The following is a 14,341-nucleotide window of genomic DNA, read 5'->3' as shown; positions in this document are numbered from 1 at the left end:
CTATACTGAATATTTTTCACCTCTGTTGATTGTTTGAGGTTTTATATACGTTGTGTGGAGCTTTGGGCTATTTGTTAAGAAATTTATTGATTCTGCTACATATTTGGAACTTGGTTGTGGTCAGCGAAAAATTATGATATGAATTATTGTATTGTGTTGTGGATTAAACACTCTTCTTTGTATTATTTATGCTTCCTACCTTGCTTGTTAATGATATACATGTGCTTGCTGAGGAAGAATGTAAAGCACGAAGGGTGATGCCGTGCCATTTGAATTATGTTATCATGTGAGGGAGAGTGTAAAGCACGAAGGATGATGCCGTGCCATTGAGAGTGTAAAAGCACGAAGGGTGATGCCGTGCCGTTTCATTTATATTATCAAGTGAGGATGAGAGTAAAAGCACGAAGGTTGATGCCGTGCAATTATTTTTATATTATCATATACTCATGGCACGAAGGGTGTTTCCGTGCAGGAGAGGACGAGAGACATACATTATATTGTGATATCGTTTTGTTGTGTATATATTTATGCCTTTATCTTGAGATGTTATTGTGCGCCTATGTTTTCTATGTGACTTGTAGTCGTTGTTGCTTCCTGTGTGCCTCTGCTTTATTTCTTTTATTGTTATTGACATTTCTCCCATCTAGTTGGTACTATTATATGCATGCACAGTGAGGACGATATAAATGCACGAAGTGTGTTGCCGTTCCAATTTATTTGAATCAAATATATATATTGGGTGAGAATGAGTTAAGTGCACAAAAGTATTGCCGTGCCATTTGATATGATATGTTTAATGTATTCCTCACGCCAGGAAAGTTAAATGAGGCGTCACATGGTGACTTTTATTCGAAAGAATTGTATTAGAAAGATATTTATTTGAAATAATTATATTATAAAGATATTTACTTGAAAGAAGTATATTTGAAAGATATTTACTTGAAAGAATTATATTCGAAGGGTATTTACTTGAAAGAATTATATTCGAAAGATATTTACTTGAAAGAATTATATTCAAAAGATATTTACTTGAAAGAATTATATTCGAAAGGTATTTACTTGAAAGAATTATATTCGAAAGATATTTACTTGAAAGAATTATATTCGAAAGATATTTACTTGAAAGAATTATATTCGAAAATATATTTATTGAAAAGGATTATATTCTAAATATTTTTTTTATTGAATAACTTAGATAAAAGATGTATATTCTGAAGGACCTGATTAATTGGCTGTACCTGTATTTATTACTCGTTTGAGCAATATTTATGGTGTTCCTGTTACCTTGATGCTTAAATCACTAGTTGATTGATGTTGCTATTACTGCCATTTGTTTTCTATTATTTTTGTATGCTATATTGCACAGGTTATTAGACTAGTGAGTGTCTTGACTGTACCTCGTCTCTACTCCATTGAGGTTAGTCTTGATACTTTCTTGGTACCGACCGTGGTGTACTCATACTACACTTTTGTACATTTTTGTGCAGAACCAGGTATTGGTGATATCAGACTTGAGCAGAGTTAAAGAGGGATCGTAAGGATTCAAGGTAGAGCTGCTTGGTCGTCGCAGTCCCTTGGAGTCTTTTCATTTCATTGTACTGTTAATTTGTAATCAAACAATATTGTATATTCGGTTCTCGTGATCATTCCATGTATTCAGTTAGAGTTCGTGACTCAGTACTACCAGTCTTGGGAGATGGTATATCCATATTTATTCCGCAGTTAGTTTTGATTACTTATATATATATATATATACATATTTTTTAAAAAGCTTCGAAATGTAATAAAAATCGGCTTACTCAGTCTTAGAGACTAGGTGCCATCACGACGCATGTGGTGGAATTTTGGATCGTGACAAAATCACCTCCAATCTTCATCAAATTTTGTATATTGACTCGTTTATGTGTTTTCAGTGAGTTTCAATCATACCCATTAAAAAGGTTCCTTTTTTCTTAAATTTTTAGAATCTTGTATATATAATTTTTTGTATTTCACCTTATTTGCTACCTTATCCATGAAATTTTCTTTCTGTCTTGCATCTAATATTGTTGATCACGCTTAAGAATATAGAAGGCGATCTTTGCATGTGATTCTTTGAGAGAAAGAATCTTATTTATTTAGGTTTTCAATTTTTATATTTGTTTGACTAGTTTTGGTAAGTTTATGGTTAACAGCTAGAGCTTGGTAAGTTGGAACTTATTTGGGACATTTTCATAAGATTTCCAAAATTTATTAGTTTTTGCAAAAACAGGAACTTTTCTCAAATCGTGATAGGTTCTAAATTTTTTTGAGGAAATTGGAAAAAAGTTTTTCGGAATTTTCTTTTAACAGTTTTTAAAACAAACACTAGAGCAGCTAAGAAATTCTGATATAAATAATTATTAGCGTATGGCTTGTATTTACTGTTTGCTACTAGAAATAAAGTAAGTAGTAACAATACTAATAGATTATTGCATGACTAATAAAATATTTTTCAACTTTTTGATAAAGTTAATGATGATGTAGCCATTCAAATGTTAGGTCTCCGGTTAAGGCAAGATTTTTCCTCATTTGTTTTAGATGTGCATGTCATCTAAATTTATATTGTTAAGGATGACCTTATATGTTTTCATCAATAAACACATTTTATTTCATATAAAATAATACCTAGATTCAACATAAATTAATTCAGATATTATCTAATAACGTCAAACTTATTGAATTTACCATAATCTCCTACCAACCAAAATCTCATAAATCATGCACTGATTATTATTTCTAATATCTCTAACCATAATTTTTTGTTTCCAATTATTCCAACAAAACCTATTAAGAGAGGGCATTCTTGTACTAATATTTACGTCAAACTATACAAGCTTGTCATGATTAAGTGATTTAATGTAGTGAAATATAAGTAAGTGAAAGAAATATATGTATTTATTTATTTGATATAAATAATCAAACAACACAACAATAACATACCCAGTATTATCCCATATCATGAGGTCTGGGGAGGATAGTGTGTACGCAGACCTTACCCCTATCTTATGAGGATTGAGAGGCCGTTTCCAATAGACCCTCGGCTCAGGAAAGTATAAGCATCACATTAATGAAAATATAGACAAGAAGGGACAGTACCAAAAAGCCATATAAAAGCAGAATAAAAATAACAAGATAATAAGGTGATCAACAATGAAAAAAAATAACGGTTAGTCATAAAAAACTACTACCAACAGAAAGCGAGACTGCGTGCCAATACTACTGTTATGAACACTCTAGACTACCTACTCTACTACCCTCCTCGACCTCCATACCTTCATATCAAGGGTCATGTCCTCGATCAGTTGAACCTGCGCCATGTCTTGCCTAATCACCGCTCCCCTCTTCTTTGGCCTACCTCTTACCTCTCCGTAGGCCCTCCAATGTCAACCTCTCACACCTCCTCACCGGGGAGTCCGTACTCCTCCTCCTCACATGGCCAAATCACCTAAGCCGCGCTTCCCGCATCCTGTCCTCAATAGGGGCCACACCCACCTTGTCGCAAATAACCTCATTTATGATCCTATCTAACCTGGTGTGCCCACACATCCATCTCAACATCCTCATCTCTGCTACCTTTATTTTCTGGATATGAGCGATCTTGACTGGCCAACACTCAGCCTCATACAACATCGTTGGTCTGACCACCACTTTGTAGAACTTACCCTTAAGTTTCGGTGGCACCTTCTTGTCACACAAAACACCGGAAGCGAGTCTCCATTTCATCCATCCCACCCAATACGATATGTGACATCTTTATCAATCTCCCCATCCTCTGAATAATAGACCCAATGTACTTAAAACTTACTCTCCTAGGGATGACTTGCTAGTCCAGCCTCACCTCCCATTCCCCTCCTTGAGTCTCGCCACTAAATTTACACTCCAAGTATTATGTCTTGGTCCTGTTCAACTTGAAATAAATAATCCTTGTGAATAAAATTTTTATTGTGTATTTATTCGGTGCAAATCTAAATTAGTCGAATTAATTAATTTTTAAAAGGTTAAAAAAAAATAGAGTAGGTGAAATAAATATTCCTCTTCCTAGACAGCAGTGGCATACTCCGGTATTTTCATGCAAATGAAGGGTAATAAAGGCATTTAATAACCAACCAATGTACTGCTTCTGTGTTCCAAAGGTCGGGCCACGTAAAAACACTTCAGAAAAACGAGAGAATAAAAACGAAAGAGAGAAGAGAGAGAGAAAGAAGAGAGAGAGAGAGAGAAGCATAGAAGATTCAATTCACTCAGCAAAATAATTTCAATGGCGGTTAGGGTTTTGAATTGATTCCCCAATTTTTTTATACCTCAAAAAAACCTCAAATACTTCCTCTTCTTCCTCTTTTTTATCTCCCCTTTTTTTGCCCACTCAAAAACCCTAGTTATCGTTCCTCGTTATCCAATCTACACTACTGGCGCAGTGAATTTTGGCTTCTAGAAGTTTCCATGGGCGCTCAAGAGAAGTCTACAGGAACTAATAATCCGATGCAGGTTAGCTCCGTTTCTTAAATTCACTCCAAAAAAGTCGCACCTTTGCATTAACCCCAGCACTAATTTCACAGTGATTGTTTTTTCTTTAGAATTATTATATTACACAAGTGATTACGTGGTTATCCCGAACTAGTTGGGGTTGAATATTCACTATATTTTGACTATATTAACTATTCGCTGAGCTAAAAAAATGGATATTTACTGGGAATTCTGCACACTGTTTGTCCGAGTATTTATATTTCGGTTCAGTTTCCTTGTAGACAGAGGCGGAGCCAGGATTTGAAGCTTTTGGATTCGGGTCCTTTTGGGTTTTAATAATTTATATATATCCAATAGAGTTCTTAAGACAAATACAGGGTTTGTAACAAAACCTGGGTTTGGCTGAATCCATAATCGAAGAGCTAGCTATGACCCTGCTTTTAGAAGGTACTTTGTAGTGCTAAGTGGCACAGTATGTCTTCTATGTTCTTTGTGGGCCTTACCCGGTATATGTGTTAGGGGGAGGTAGCAGATACCCGGTGGAATAGCTGAGGTGTGCGAGAGCTTGCCCGAACACTGCCGTCATAAAAAAAGTCTTCTATACTTGCTTTGTTATACTGTTAAATTCTTGTGGGTTTTGTAATTTATGCTCTGATTATTCAGCCCTGCCCTGGGTTTGTAATTTATGCTCTGGTTATCCAGCCTTCTACAGTTTATATTAGACTAATTTATGTCTTCTGGGTACTGATCAATCCTAACTGACGCTGGACCTGTATTGTTGATTTGTATGTTAGAATTAAAAAAATCAGGCTCTTTTGGTTGGCGCCAAGGGAAACTTATGATTTTATATCTAATTGGAAGAGCTCTTGCTTTATAGTTGTTTCTGGTGCTTAGTTGTTTTTGCTTCCTCTTTTGTGTAATCTGTGTAGGCCGTAGGGTGAGGCAGCCACTTGTCGTCATATTGATGAATTTTTCAACTTCTTAATTTTTAATAGGTTGAGTACCAGATGTTTCTAGCACTCATCTTTTGGCATTTTTTGGAGAAAATCATTTACTTAATTGTTTTCCTAAATTGCAACTTTTGCACTTTTTTGTAGAAGAAAGAAAAATAGAGAAAATATCAGTTAATGGTTTAGCCCCCTTGGGACGGGAAACATATGCATGTGCCTGGAAATGTCATATGCACCAAAGAAAAATAAGATTTCTCCAAAAAGCATTCAGGTGAAACAGAGCTGGTTTGATTTGAGTGAACTTGTTTTAACTCTTCTGGTTCTTAGGGAGTCTAAGAATGTCCTCTTTAAGTTATAAAAGTCTTAAGCACAAGTTTCAAACTTGGTCTGCAATTAGATTTTTCCTGTGATTTGGAAAGTGAGATGGATATTTCGTATTGATGGATAAAACTTGCTCTTGAGATAAGGAAATTGGGATATGGAAAATATAAGAGAGACCTAATCGATCTTCGGATGATGTTGAAGTATGAATTTACAAAATTTTGAGTGACCTAAGATTTGCTACAATATGATACACAAGCTTCTAATTTAGCTATAAGCTTGAGTTGGCGTTGATGGTTAGCTTTGTATCTCAATGGATCTCATATGCAAGAGTTGAAAAACTTGTGAACAATCACATCACGAATCTTGCTAGATTATTGAGGGCACATGCAAGCAAACTTAATGTGAAAAAGCACAAAGCTACTTTAGTCTTAATAGTGACACACAATATTCAGCATACTATACCTTTTTGTCTATGAGTTAAATAGTGTTAGGGGGTGAAAGAGGGCGTAAATTGAACAAGTTTGGCTTGCTAGTGTTGAGTATTTGTGTAGATGTGTTATTGTTGCTTCAACGGACCTTTTGAAGTTAGTTTGATATTAGATTAATGTTAAATTAGTGGGGATTCAGCCAAAAGTTTGAACTGAGAAGCACTTTACTGTGTGAGGATTTTAGGGTAAGTAGAATAAGATACTATTTTTTTCTGAAGTAAGTTTCTATCATCAAAAACCATCTAGCAGATGCAAAATTTACGAAATTGAGATTGAGTGAGCCCAAATATTAAGGAGAGACTAATAAGATTAAGGAGCGGACAAAATCCAAAAATTGATCAGTGTTATTTACAGGGGAAAGGTTAATCCGGCTAATTTCATTAAGCACAGCTAACCTTCAGGGAGTAGCTTGAAGCTGAGATTCCATCAAAACATATACCTAAGAATACTCGTAGGCACCATTTTCCAGATCTTGTATTTCAGTTCTCGCAGGCATCTCTAACGCATAACCCATTTAGTCCGAAAATAGTGAAAAACATGCTCCATAGGTCTGCTGCAACTTCACAGTGGAGGAATATATAAATTAATACTTTTTGATTTGGATTGACAAATACATCACTTGTTAGCTAGCGGAAAGCATTCTGATGAGGTTGTTTTGTGTTAAACAAGCTCCATCTAAAAACTCTCCAAAAAAATATATCCAGTACAAGTTTAATTCCAATCAGAAAAATGATTGTGAAATGAGATTATTTAGGATTGTTAGTGCGTAAATGCAGACAACCTAAATATGTGGACTCAGTCTTCCTGAAGAATAGTATGATGGATCATAGATGAAGATGTAGCACATTGAATTGGAATAAGATGGTTGAAATGGAGGGGTGTTGGCCTGGTGGCAATTGACTTGAGCCTTGGGGTTTGCTCCCTTTCAAGGTCTCAAGTTCGAAACCCACTGGGTGCAAACAATTTCTGAGGGCCATCGGACTGGGTAAAACCTGAATTAACCGTGGTGCACTTGCGGGAAACTCCTTGCCGAGGGCCCGTGCACCCCCGGGAGTAGTCGGGGCTCAAAGAGACTCGGACACCCGGTGCAAATAAAAAAAAATGGAGGAGTGTTACAAGACTACTATATGGCAAAAAAATATCTAACTACATGAAATGCAAGTTTGTAAAACACTTATGAGACCAGCAATGTTGCATGAGAGTAAATGTTGGACCTCCAAGGTCCAATATATCCACAAGATGAATGTTGTAAATATGCAGATGTTAAGATCTGTATTTTTATAAAGGGGCCTCCTATTATGTAATGTCCACCATTAGCTTATTGCTCGTCTGTTTACATTAATAAAATTTTACCTACTTATCAAAACAGAAAAAGAAGATAGGCGTGCAATGGTACAAGTCCGTACAATATTAGAAATGATCCTTTATCGACAACGTGAACTTTTGTGCTGTCTTCTTATTTATCAACAAAGAATATTAAAAATGTACGCATCTAGTAGAGGATGCAAAAAGCGAATATAGAGGAAACATTGGAGAAGGTCACTCGAGATTGTTTGGTCATATCTTGCATAGATTTCCACATCCATTGGTTGGTAGGTATTTAAGAATATGATGGTTGAAGGTAAAAAGGAGGCAAACTTTTCGTTACTTGTTTAAAAAGGTAATAAATGAAGACAAAGAAGACCTAAGATCACACATTGTAAGTTGTCTCAGAAGGCCTAAAATCTCTTGGAATTGATGCAAACTTAGCTTAGAGTAGAATACCATTTATTAAAGAATCTATAAAGGTGATACCAAGTAGTTGAGATTGATGTAGAGGGCCAACGTTTCTTAAAAGGAATTTTATTTAGTATTGATGAGCCAACGAATATAGACGATCTACATATCTTACTCTAACTGATTGGTACGCAACATCATTGGTTTGTCAATCAACATATTGGATATTTTTTTTGATAAGTGAATCAACATATTGGATATTAAGAACGAAGTTTAGTATAGAGTTTGCAGATTGGTAATGGATTGCATCAGTCGAGATGTCATTGGAGATGAACTTATTCCGATGTAGGATAGTATCTTGGCATTGCTGCGCTAGTCCTTTGAAAAAAATAGATGTTATTGCACTTCCTATTCTTATTACCAGTGACTTTACCATCTGATATTTGTCGCATAGCAAGTAATCTTATTCTTTTGGATGTGATATTGGGTTATAACTTATAAACTGCAATTACATTTTCTAAAAATAAAAAATAAAAGATATTGGTATTAAACTCTGTCCAGTTTATTTTGATGAAACAATTGATTTGATTGCTGGCATCAAGAAGATGCATAATAGTTACAGCAGATTTATAGCAAAAAAGGTATAATGCTAGCTCCAATACAGATGTTGAGGCTAATACTAAGGAGGTAACAAAGTTCAAATAACTATCAGGGGAATCTACGGGGGGGAAAACTCTGTCCAGTTTTGTGCAGAAATGAAAAGATCTATCACTTCTTTTTTAATTTAAAAAGATATATTAAAGTTGTTTAAAACGCAAATTGGTTACATGAGTGGAACTGTGTTTGGTTTGTCGTTACCAGCTGAAACTTCCTCTGCAATTCCGGTGTGCAGGAGGTTTTGGAATACTTGTGCAGGTTGTAGCATCTTTTTGTTCTGTGCGCTTTTCTGTACTCAATGTAGATTTTCTTTTACATTCTTGTATCTTTATCTCTGTATTTTTTATGAGAACCTACCTTGCCTCTCACCTCCCACAAAACAAAAAACAAAGAAGAACCTTCCTGCCCTTTCCCAACTATGATTTCTTTACAGGCTGATGAACATTCCTAAGCAGCTTTGCCTACTAATATATTTGGCCTTGCAGTTGGTCTTTCTTACTTTCTCGTATTAATTCAATTTTGTAAGATTAACCTTGTCCCATCTATGTTGCAGCGTGTAAAGGTCTATCGTCTTAATGACGATGGAAAATGGGATGATCAAGGAACAGGGCATGTAACTGTGGATTATATAGAGGTGAGTTTTAGTAGAATGTTTGATGTTCAGTTTATACCATTTTGCTTGTTTTGTCAAAAAATGATTCATATGAACCGATTGAGAGGGTTAATTTATTGCTTCTGATTGTGGATGCTGATGCAGAGATCGGAAGAACTAGGATTGCTTGTACTTGATGAAGATGATAACGAGACTTTGCTTCTGCACCGTATTAGTGCAGAGGATATCTATCGGAAGCAAGAAGGTATCCTCAAGCTCCATAGTTTTGTCCCCTTTCTCCCCTTCTATGAATTCTATTATGTTGTTATTCAGTTTCAGAATAAAATATTCTTCTATTCAGATACAATTATTTCTTGGAGGGATCCAGAGTATTCAACTGAACTAGCTCTTAGCTTTCAAGAGACGACTGGTTGCTCCTATATATGGCAAGTTTTTGGAAAATAAATTTTTACATTTATCTCCTTTTTGTTTGGTTATACTTCCCTCCTTGTTTTTTAGAAGCTGTTAGAAACATCAGCAAATAACATCTTATGTCTTTTTTTGCTTTGTAGGGACCATATATGTACTGTGCAAAGGAATATGCACTTCAGTAGTCTTAACAGTAAGTCTTTAACGTAATCATTTTATACTCTTGAAAAACAGAATATTGTTGAGCTCCCATGATTCTGAGTTTTTAAAATTTTGGCTGCAATTATGATACGGGATAGTCATACTTCTGGCCCCATGCAAATATAAGGAGTATGTACATTGAAAAATTTCGGTCCATTTTTCCCAATTAATTGAGTTGGAAATGGAACTTTATCTTCTTGGTTAGCATAGGTTGCTAAGACTTTTGGTCCTCAACTCAATTGTCAAACTGGAAATGTGAAAGTCAATTGCAATTTGTCGTCACTTAGTATAAAAATTTTCCCCACGAATACTTTTGAGTTGCTATTGTTAAACACTTCAATTGCTATTGTTATGATTGTGAGTCAATTATTCTGTTGGGAACAATGATTAGTTTATGTGAGGCGCATTGTTGATGATTTTGATATGAGTGTATGTGAGACATGTTATTGACGATATATAATCCTCTGACTGAGTTGGGAGATGCAATGAGAGATACTCCTGCATCAGAATGATTTATTAAAAAAAGTGGATATTGTTGTCTGACTGGTGGAGCTCTTCCTTTAACCTTATTTTCTTGGCGAAGTGTTCATTTTGACGAGGATTACTTTGAACATATAGATGTATTGCTACTACTGTATTCCCTTTTAATTTAAAATTTGTAAAAATTAGCTTCCGCAGATTTTTATTACCAAATTTGTTTTTCACGTTCACATTTCATTTTAAAAAATTTGAATTAATTGATTAGCTTGGATTTACGAATAGCATTTGTACCATCTTGGTACCCTTTTTATTTAATAAAGTTTTACCTTATCAAGAAATAACTTGGATTTACGAATCGATAATCTTGACCTCATAAAGTTGGGCTATCACGTGAAACGGGATTGAGGCTGTATGTTCTGCTGTCCGCCTATATCAGAGATCCTCCAATGGAGAGTCTGGGGTTCATGATATTGTAGTCTTGATTGTTTCGGGAAAAAAGAGAGTAAAATTATAAGTATGACGACAAAGGAAATAGTAAATCGATGCATTACAAAAATAGGTTCACATAGTTTCACTCTTACTTCAAGGACACCTGTCATTGGGCTCTCTTTACAAATTACTGTTGGTTTCTATTGGCTCATTTTTCGTACCTATCGGAAAAAGGTTTTATGTATATTACTTATTTATTTCTTTTCTTTTTTTTCCTTACTATTTTCAGATGAAACATTTCATAGTGTCAACAGTGACCTGAGGGAGTTGCCTCCGGTTGAGCTTTCTACGCTTTGCCAGATACTTGAGGTTTATCTGAATGTCCTCCTTCCAGTATTTCTTTTCTTCTTAAATAGTTCAAATGTCTTTTTCTTATATTGCCCTGATGATCACCTATTCTCAAAGTTGCACCCAAGGGTTTGGCTTGTGGTCAATGAAGTTGGTGTTTTTTTTTTCTTTGAGACTTTGGTAGGTGATTTCTTCCCATCTGCTAAGCCTTGGTGGCTAAGTTATTTAGTACCTATAAATAATTGAGGTGTGCGCAAGCTCGCCCAAACACTACCATTATTAAAAAAATTACTTGTTCTCAAAGTTCGAATGTCTATTAGGTTTGTGGTTAGTTTCAACCTCGAGGCCTTTAACACTCTCCTTGGGTACCTTCCACATCCCAACCAAATAAAAAGGCCTGTAAAAGTAAAAAGTTTAGGGCCAATATCATTATAAGGGATGCACCATAGGTAAAGCTCTCTTTTATTTTTTGCGAAGGCAATACTCTTTCGAGTGCTGTAAATCTTTTCATACTGTTTGCTGATTTCTGAAAATTTGTTGTTTATTGTTTGTTTTGCAGACAGTTGTGGAGAGTGGCATTGCTGATCAGTTGCGTGTTACAGAACTAATATTGCATGATGTGAGCTTCATGAATCTTTCAGTTCTCTAAGCTTGATTTCTTTTCGGGCAATAAATCTTCATTAAAATGAGGGTTGTGTGACCTCATATTAGCATCAGTAATATCTCCCTCGTAACAAAGAAGCCAAGAGTGGCAATGGTTGTGAAACTGCTTCGAGCATGTCAGCTTAGGAATTGTTCGCTATCATATTCATCACCTATCTTGAAGATACAGATGTTGGGTCTTCCCTTTTTAGAAGCAATTATTGATATCACTAACAATAACTGGATGAGAACTTAATTATCTGTTATAGATAAGTTGGAAAAATGGAAACTGAACCATGAGTGGATGTTACCTTTGTTTTCATATGTTAGGTATAAATTTTTTGTTGAGTCTCGCACATCGACTTAGGGATGGGAGACTTGATCTCTTTATATGGCTTGGGCAATCCTCACCTCACGAGCTTGCTTTTGGGGTTGAGTTAGGCCCAATGTCCATTTCTTATCAATTTTGATAGGTGTGGTAAACTTTTCAGTGCCTTTAAAATGGTGGTTGTATGTACAGTTTAGTCTTTCGTACTGCCAGGGCTCCTTCCTCAACCACTCTTCACCCCCCTGATTTTTCCCACTTTAGCCCTCTTCCACGTCAAACTGTATTCAATCTGGGCCCTGGTAGCTTAACAGGGGCCCATGACTCCTTTGGAATCTGCACAGAATTTTCCGTCGCCGGCGTAACTCCGGCGTAATCTCTAGTGACCCCTCAGTTTCCCACCCTGCCTCTTTCATCCTTATACCAGTCTTGGAATAGCTGGAGGCCTTTGAATCCTTTGTACTGTTTGTGATATCCTTTATGCTAAGTGCAATACTGTATTCAAGTTGTTGGTGCACTCTCCAAGGAGTTTCTGATTTATGTAAGACGAGAGAAATGCCCCCCCCCCCCCCCCCCCCAAAAAAAAAATCAAAAAGAAAAAGAAAATCCCAGAAAGGGGAAAACATGAGAAGTGTTTCGCTCTTTTCATTGATCTTGGATCATCCTAAACTTGCTTGTTTATTCATTTGTTTCCTTGTTTTCTGAGTCATGGGTGAATCACTCTGAGTTGGTTTTTTTCTTCCACAGCAAGATTTTTTCCGTAAGCTGATGGATTTATTTAGCATCTCTGAAGATCTGGAGAACATTGAGAATCTTCACATTCTTTTCAAAATAGTGAGAGGAATCAGTTAGTATTGTCTATTCGTCACCCGTTTTTCTTTTGTGAATAGTTCTGCTTGTTTTTGTGGGTGTTAACTAATCAGCATGAAGTGGTTTCTTGCAGTTATGCTCAATAGCTCTCAGATCTTTGAAAAAATATTTGGTGATGAGCTGATAATAGATATTATTGGGTGTCTTGAATGTAAGTTTTTGATTTTATTACTTTCGATTTTTAGTTAAAATGACTTCTTTTGATCCCAATGGAACTCTATTGTTTAATTATATACTGAATCGCCAACCTCTTCCTCCCCCCACCCCAAAAAAAAAAAAAAAACCGATAAAGGGCAAAAGAAGATAGGATTGCTTGAAGACCTGTAGTGGATGTGCTCCTTTCTTCCAACTTACTTATATTTGCATTTTAGTTGCGGTATATGGTAACCAATTTTGCTTCTTTTACGCATGAGTGTTAGCCGCTAGCTCTATGATTAGAATTTCAACTCGATATGGTTCATTTTAATTTCCTTATCTACAACAACTACGCCTCAATCTTAAACAAAGTTGGGGTCGGCGATATGAATCCTCACTTCTTTCCTTAAGCTCAACTCATATCATAATCATGCCAAAATAAAATAAGAGTGGTACTGAAATTAAGTTTTATATATATATATATATATATATATAAGTGTTAGATAACTTTTTTCATATTATTATATATATATATATATATATATATATATATATATATATATGAAAAAAGTTATCTAACACATTTAAAGCCTATTCCTAACTAGTAAATATCACCTATATGAATCTTAGGTGAATGTATGTTTTGGCAATTCAGTTAGGGATGGAAATGGGGCGGGGCGGGGCGGGGCGGGTTTGATCTTATGCGGGGCGGTTGCGGGTTTTATTGCGGTTCCTTGCGGGTTTACTCTATGGAAATCACTATGGACCGTACAAATAAGGCAAAAAAATAGTGAAGAAAATTCTCTGTGACATTGGTACTTTTCTGCACTAAATTTATAGGTGATTGAATCAACTTATTTTCCATTTGTCTTTGTTTTTGGGTATCATATGGTGGCCTACAAGAGGGGGATCCGTATTATGTCCTTAAAAAGGTTCTTTTAATTATATACATACGGTCTTTTTTTGACAAAAGATTAGTAAATGAATATAGGAAATTCTTGTGAGGTCATTTTCTTGTATTTATAAAGTAACTGGTTAGGAGATAATTCTTACTGAAAACGGAGAAAAGAAAAATACTATAAAATCAAGCAGAAAGTATATGTTCACATATATGAGCTTACATATTATATATTATAAACTAGTTATAAAATAATTATGGTGCATATTTGTTATATGGAAATATATCAAGTACAAGTTAATATGTAAATTTAGGTATACGATATGTTGATGTTACGCTTTTCAACACGTTTATTTTCTAGCTTTTACGCGT

General features: G+C 35.4%; 1 protein-coding gene across 4 annotated transcripts in view; it reads left to right on the top strand.

Annotated features, from left to right (window-relative positions):
• The first annotated feature begins 4,160 nt into the window (after positions 1-4,160).
• LOC104091823 (uncharacterized) overlaps positions 4,161-14,341 on the top strand; it is a 28,728-nt gene continuing 18,547 nt past the window's right edge. For 2 of the 4 annotated variants that reach the window (XR_011412864.1, XM_070191952.1), the window contains exons 1-9: positions 4,161-4,506; positions 9,174-9,254; positions 9,378-9,477; positions 9,574-9,658; positions 9,785-9,834; positions 11,041-11,120; positions 11,659-11,718; positions 12,814-12,913; positions 13,010-13,087. Coding sequence is in view for 3 of the 4 variants with exons in the window: in XM_070191952.1 (XP_070048053.1) it covers positions 4,462-4,506; positions 9,174-9,254; positions 9,378-9,477; positions 9,574-9,658; positions 9,785-9,834; positions 11,041-11,120; positions 11,659-11,718; positions 12,814-12,913; positions 13,010-13,087 (679 nt within the window). In the remaining variant the exon portion in view is untranslated. The remainder of the gene's footprint in view (positions 4,507-9,173; positions 9,255-9,377; positions 9,478-9,573; positions 9,659-9,784; positions 9,835-11,040; positions 11,121-11,658; positions 11,719-12,813; positions 12,914-13,009; positions 13,088-14,341) is intronic. The other 2 variants (XM_033654979.2, XM_070191951.1) reach the window with 1 other exon arrangement.

The sequence above is a fragment of the Nicotiana tomentosiformis genome, chromosome 12 (assembly GCF_000390325.3).
Source record: "Nicotiana tomentosiformis chromosome 12, ASM39032v3, whole genome shotgun sequence".
Lineage (NCBI taxonomy): Eukaryota > Viridiplantae > Streptophyta > Magnoliopsida > Solanales > Solanaceae > Nicotiana > Nicotiana tomentosiformis.
This window is presented reverse-complemented; position numbering and strand designations above follow the sequence as displayed.